General features: G+C 34.2%; 1 protein-coding gene across 1 annotated transcript in view; it reads left to right on the top strand.

Moving 5' to 3' along the window:
• Positions 1-329: 329 nt before the first annotated feature.
• LOC149559191 (uncharacterized) overlaps positions 330-6,902 on the top strand; it is a 64,849-nt gene continuing 58,276 nt past the window's right edge. The window contains exons 1-2 of the mRNA XM_089831291.1: positions 330-639; positions 821-982. Coding sequence (XP_089687417.1) covers positions 579-639; positions 821-982 — 223 coding nt within the window. The 5' untranslated portion in view covers positions 330-578. The remainder of the gene's footprint in view (positions 640-820; positions 983-6,902) is intronic.

Genomic DNA, 6,902 nt, shown 5'->3' with positions numbered 1-6,902 from the left:
ACCTTATCAAAAACTAATACGAAATTGAATTATAATAAGAAGTAAGAAGTTTAAAAGACTAAAACAAATTTAAAAATAATTTTCCTATATTATAATATAGTTGTCAATTTTTATTATTATTTTAATGTTGATTTCGAGCTTGAAGATACTCAAATAGGCCCTACCTATATAAGTTGCCATAGAAGAAAACAAAAACAAAATAAAGAGACAATGGGAGAACCCTAGTGACCAAGTTAAGAATAAAGCAGTTCAAATTTGTTTTATGGTCTTAGAGCATTGTCAAAAGGCTGAAACATATCAGTCAATATTTTTCCACAATATTGAATCACATAAGCCTTCTTTCAGGCGATGCTTCTTGTCCACAACTGATTATAGTTCATACTAGGTTTCATTTATTTCAGATAGTAAAATTTGATCTCCACTTTCTCCATCGTTACCGTCATTTTTGCCTCGCCATTTCATGTTATGACTCTTCATATTTCATACTTCGAAGAATTTATGTGAGATTTGCTAGAGACCCTCAATTTGTTTTCTAAAAGACAAATATATTGTCGTTGGTGCTGTTTATCCTCTTTTATATGGCTTACCATACAATGCTTTTAGCTCTGATATTCATGTCAAGCTTCATCAAAGCTACAGGTACTACCTTTTGCATGCAGTGATATATTCATTTAAAATTCACAAATGTCTGCCATGCCTTTTACTCTAAGGTTCTATTTGTTTATTTCTGAGTAGGCTAAAACTGTGAGAAATATTATGCTATTCCACAAAACCGTGTTGTGTGTATATGAATGAGTTGAGATTCTCTTTTTTTTAGCAGAATCTTCTCTGGTACTGGAAGATGGGTACACGGTGGATACTGTTCTTGATGGCCATAAGCTGGATATGCATCCATATACAATCCTGCCAAGGGAGGATGATATCATTTTGTTAGACTCTTTTAACAGCAGTTTCTTGAGAATTGGTCTGCCTCTCTTGCCAGGTAAACAAATGAGTCCTCAGTTTTTCTAATGTTTATGGAGCAGAGACTCTCCAATGTAAAATATTTACTGTTATAACGTAGTGATCCCTCTCTTACTTCATATTTTAATGCACTGTAAATTTCTTTGGGTAAATCTTAGACGAGATCATATGTTGCCTTTCAAGCAGTTGGGAAAGCTTCGCGTACATCCTTATGCTATAAATCTTTGTTTCCCTTCAACCTGCTGTCACAACCCACTCCCTCTCATTCCGAATAACTCGGTATTAAACTGCCACCTAGACTAAAACAACTAAATCATTGTTAAATTAGATTCCATTACAACCGATGAACGGATAATGGAAGTTTTAAAAGGAAACAGTTACAAATGTTGTTAAAAAAAAAATTAAAATAAAAAGATGCTCGGGAATAAGGAGGTATTCTCATCTCAAAGAGTGGGAAGGCGGGGGGGCAGAAGAGAGGCTTGAGCTTGTGAAGGCGGATATTCTCAACTATGACAGTTTGATAACAGCCATCAGCGGTTGCAAAGGGGTCTTTCACACGGCCTGCCCTATTATTGAAGATCCGCTCATGGTGGGAAACATGGGAGAGATTTGGGGACGGAAGGGAGCAATGGGAAGGCAAGGAAATTAAGCAAGCATCAATTCACAGGTTCCCATTTTCGTTACATATTTAAATCATTGAATACTTGTTTGATCTCTGAATTCGAAAGTGTGAATATGTAATTTGCATGGTTTTCTTGTATATTGATATTTGTTCCAGTATGTTGAATGCTACCATAGCCGTTGTATGTGAAACGATACCATAGGTTTCTTAACGAATGCTAGAGGGGATTGGGTTGTAATTTCTGACAAGAATCCATTTGTTACATACGATAGTCCCTTAGAAGTTGTGTTGTAACCTTCTACGTCTCATTAGACCGGTTCGAAAGCCACACCTTGTGTCTTTAGGGGTCTTGACACCCTGTTTGTATGTGGTTCCCTTTAATTTCTTATATTGACTGTATGTGCTGGGTCTTAAGACCATCCAAGACCAGTCTGGGAGTAGTGTGTCAATCTGTCTTGAAGCCGATTGAAATATGAGATGCCATGTTGGACATTTTGGGCCCAAGACCCAGTAAAATATCCTCTCTCTGTTCAGAACTTAGTCGCAAATTAAGAAATGGGTTTGTTTTTATGCGTAGTTATATGGTATTGTATAAACATGGATTAAGTTTGAGCCATTTTAACAGTTTTCATAGTGAAATAGTCATGAATTAGATAGTGACTTTATCCAATATTATGTTGACTTAGGAGCCATCCCAAATCAAAGGAGAAAGAGAAATTGTGTACTTAGATCACTATGATGGATACGACCACCATTGATTCTTCTTCAAGTGTTTATGTTCTGTTTAAACTTTACTCCAACATTTTGAACATAATATCAAAATCTTCTGTATAGGTTTTTTTTTAAAAAGAGGAAAAACTATATGTATTTACAGTAGTCACACAATGTTAAATCAACATTTAAGTGTTGGGCTAAACCATAGAAAAAGAATGGACATATGTGTTTTTCATACACAAAAGTAATCATTTATTTTACCACGACTTTATCAGTTATTTTTAGGGACTAGTAACTCATAGAAGGATGTTGACCTATAAATTATCATGTTACATAGATGTGGTCATTTCATGATGCATATGTGACATTTTTAGAAAAGACATTATTGTATTTCTCATTGCCTCCTACATTATATATAGATTATGATCTCATGATGAATGGAAAGTAATGGTCTCATTCTTGTTACTTACTATAAATCTTGTGTATTTATGATCTATGAGAGCAATTCAAGATAGGATAACATGCTAGGACTATGAATTGATGGAGAAAGAGTTTTCTTCTTAGCTATGTGAATGGTTTAATATATGCATATTTATAGAATTGATGGTAGTACTTGTTGTACTTTTGAAAGTTGGACTAAATTTCTTGCAAGAGATGAGCGAAGATGGTGTAATAAAATGATCTATGATAAATGGACTTTATGGTTTTATCCTTGTAAGTAGATGGGTATATGGAAGTCAATGATGGATATACCTTGTTATGTTTTTAATTACTATAAATGATGGAGAAGGGATTGTGAAACTGAAGTGATAACTATCAAAATGTTGTTTTGATTATTTGGTTAACCAGTTAATGTTCTTGACATTATTTGTGTAGCACGATTCCATTACTCCTCTAAGTTTTACTTGTTTAGACTATCTCGATGCTGGGCTGGGTAACTTTCATGTCAGGAAAGATTTCGAGGAAGCTTAACAGCTTCGTGGTAGGGTGGAAAAGCATTCCTACAATATTCTCGCCTTGTGTTCTTAGACAGGTTCTGGAGCTCTTTTCGACTTGGTCGCCATGGTTATACCCTCTGGTATCTAGTATCTGGTATTAGTAATCTGGTAACGAATTTACAGTTTCTTTTAAATTTAAGCATTTATGTAAAGTTAATGATAGATAATCGACTGATCTTGACTAGTCAATATTCAAAAGACTTTGACTCTCGTTGATTTTTTCGCATATTACGGAGATTGCTGATGTGGCATTTGTTTTGTAGGGGCAGTTATTACACCTACCCACGTATCTACTAGGGCTACGTCGTACTTGTTACACTTTCCATTAGATGCCCTCCTCTTTTTTCTTACTTTTAGGTATTTGCCCCAGTTTCAACATTTCTCTGATCTTTAGAGTCTAGACATTTGGAAAAGGCGCTTGATTTAATTCTCTTTGGTTATTAATCTTATCAGAGTCACGCTTTAGTGGACTAACCAATGTTGCCTTAAGATCCCTTGAAAGATTCTCAATTTTTTTTAGAAGAATAAAGTCGAGATGCGGGTTTTACACCTACTACCAGAAATAACTTGCTTTGCATATGTCCTGATGTTTGCATTTTCCCTACAAACCCTCAAAAGACTCATGTAAGACGAAAAATAATTTTTTTGGAATTCAACCTTATACCAAATAAAACTTACATCCTCTATAATATCTCGCCACCCATAATTTTCCCACGATTGAGAAAGGTAAAGTAATATATTGAGGATGGTGGTTATGGAAATAGGATTCCTGAATCCTAAGCAGACCTCATAGTAGTCACTCCCGCACTTCCACATTTTAGATACAACATTGTTTACTGCAAGTTGAGCCATAACAAAGGAAGTAAACTTTGCAATTTTTTGTGGAGGCAATTGCTGGGTATATACGTATGAACACCAAATATCCACATCAAATATCACAAAAAGGCATTCAAAAAGTTTCCTGTCCGAACATTAATGGTGTGCACCTATTATCATGCACAACTGATAATGGGACGAGTTATCATTAATTTTGGGTACAAACTTAACTTTGCCGATTAATTCAACACATTTCAGTTATTTACAAAGTAAATCGCGAGTGCCCTTTACAACCTCAGTCATCAATAGAGCATAGTGTTGGGACTCAAGAATCTACAAGGATTTTGAGTACCATATTTGAAAAAAATTGATTGTTACATTCCACTCGGCAATCCAAAAGAAATAAATCAAATATGTTACAAAGTTTATTGAACTATTTTTTTTAAAAGTTTAAACAACATCAAAGTAATAATAACGTGGAAGCAATATATACATACACATCAAGAATACATAATCAATTATAAATATAGTTTCAATTCTTCAAGAGTTCGTTCATGTTGAGTCACATTTAAGAAAGTTTTATTAATAAGTTTAAGTCTCAATTACAATGTCCATAATCATAAAATGAGTAAACACATACATAATCATATAAGAAAATGTATAAGTACAACTAATAATATGAGAGCACATCTAATGAACAACATCCACTGCACATGTCATAGTGTATGTGAAAATAGATACAAGTATATCAATATACAATACAATATTTCATAAGATCTCAAAACACATGATACATAGATACATCAAATGACTAGAAGTCTTCAAGATAAGAGGAAAAATGATAATGATACCACTGTATCAACTAGCATCCAACAACTATCAATCTGAGGGGGATCCAAATGGTAAAAATACATTACCTCTCGACCGCATAGTCACCTAATCAGAATCCCACTCCCATCGTGTAGGAAAGATAATGTACAATCCACACACAGATAATCAAATCATAAAATAATCCTAGGCAAAGAATCTTGATAGGTAAAACTACCTCAAGGGTAACACAAACTAGTCAAGAAGAAGAGATAATCAAAATCAAAAGGACACTCATTCCAATACTAACATTTCATACCAAGTCAACATACAAATACCAAGACCAAAGATATACAATCTGTTGGAACTCTTTAGAATAACTGGGGGGGGTGAATCAGTTATTCAAGGTTCAGATGTATAAATAAAACTTTTCATAGCGTAGTGAACTTATAAAACATTTACCATCATGCATGCATCCATAAGATTATGCAATCACTTAAAAGTTGTAGGTTACTATCAAATCAACTTGCAGAAATGTAAACATGAAACATAAAAGATTCAACAACACATTTGACACAATGATTTATGTGGAAACTCAATTTGGAAAAACCACCAGTAACATGTTACTCTTTTCACTTTTCTAAAGTGATGCCCTATGAAAGGCCAACCCTATTAAAGGTTACAATACACATTGTTAAATGTGACCCTATTAAAGGATTTCAATCACCCTATTAGGAATGAGCCTTGTTAGAGGTTTTTAGACCATTCACTTGGAATGTCACCTGGTTAAAGGATTTACAAATGACTGTTAGGTCAACCTTAATCCAAAGTGTTTATCCTAGATTAGTACAATTGTTAAAGAGTAACATTAAGGCTTGATCTGATACAACTTACAACTTCATTTGTAGATCATAGATCATTGTTCAATCCTCCATTTTACTTGACCTTCACTCATTGCAACTCTGATAACTTGTTCACCCTTCAAGCATTCATCTCCTTAAGCTTTCTTACTTAACATGCCAATGTAGACTCTTCTCTAGGTCACTTGATGAAGCAAAACCCTTAGCTCCTTCTCTTCCTCAAGTTTTTGCACATGACAACCTTACTTCATGACCATCTATTCCTATAAATAGAAAATTAAGGTCTTTTTTCGCTCATTCTCTATCATCCAATTTAGGGTTAGGACAGATTAGGTAGGATACAATGTATCTACCCCACATTCCATATCTTGTCTAGAAACTTCTCTTACTGCCCACTTTGAATTTGCCTAAAAATGGTTTACCTTGAATTTTGTGCCACTAACACATCATCCTTATCTTCCACCTAGCTCACACAATCCAAGAAAACAAACTTGTCGGCTCAGATTCATCGAATCCATGATCTTTAAAATAATGCAATAGCTTGACACTATCTTGCTTCTAATGCTCGGCACATATTGTGTTACTTGGCATCCTCTTTTAAAGTCACTTGGCATCAACTAAAGTTTACTAGTGCTCGACATCAACTAAACTTTACTCAGCATCAATTATTTTTCTCGGCATCCACTAGAATTTTCTTTTACTCGGCTCCAACTAATTTTCTGCTCGACTTGCACTGACTTTGCTCGGCACCCACTATCCACTCGACCAAGCTTAGCAGACAAACTTTGTATAAATTGTTCTTTTAAAATTTTTTAGTGTAGCCAAAATTTGTAACCTTAAGTAGATTATCAATACATCATGTTCTCACTATCTTAACTAATTCTTGTACTTCATTTCATAATCATAACTCAACCTTTCCTCTAGATGCTATTGTTACATCTTTTGATCAAATCCTCTTCATCAATCAAATAAGTGATAGTACTTGAATCTTATAAGCAATTGTCTTACCAAAAAATGGTGTTAGATTTAGGATCTCTACAAATGTAATAACATTGTGATAATTCTATATGTTTCAATTGCAGATTTCCAAGATATATAAATATATCTTCAAGAGGCATGTCT

Source organism: Cupressus sempervirens, chromosome 5 (assembly GCF_028749045.1).
Source record: "Cupressus sempervirens isolate cs-2001-9-10 chromosome 5, ASM2874904v1, whole genome shotgun sequence".
Lineage (NCBI taxonomy): Eukaryota > Viridiplantae > Streptophyta > Pinopsida > Cupressales > Cupressaceae > Cupressus > Cupressus sempervirens.
This window is presented reverse-complemented; position numbering and strand designations above follow the sequence as displayed.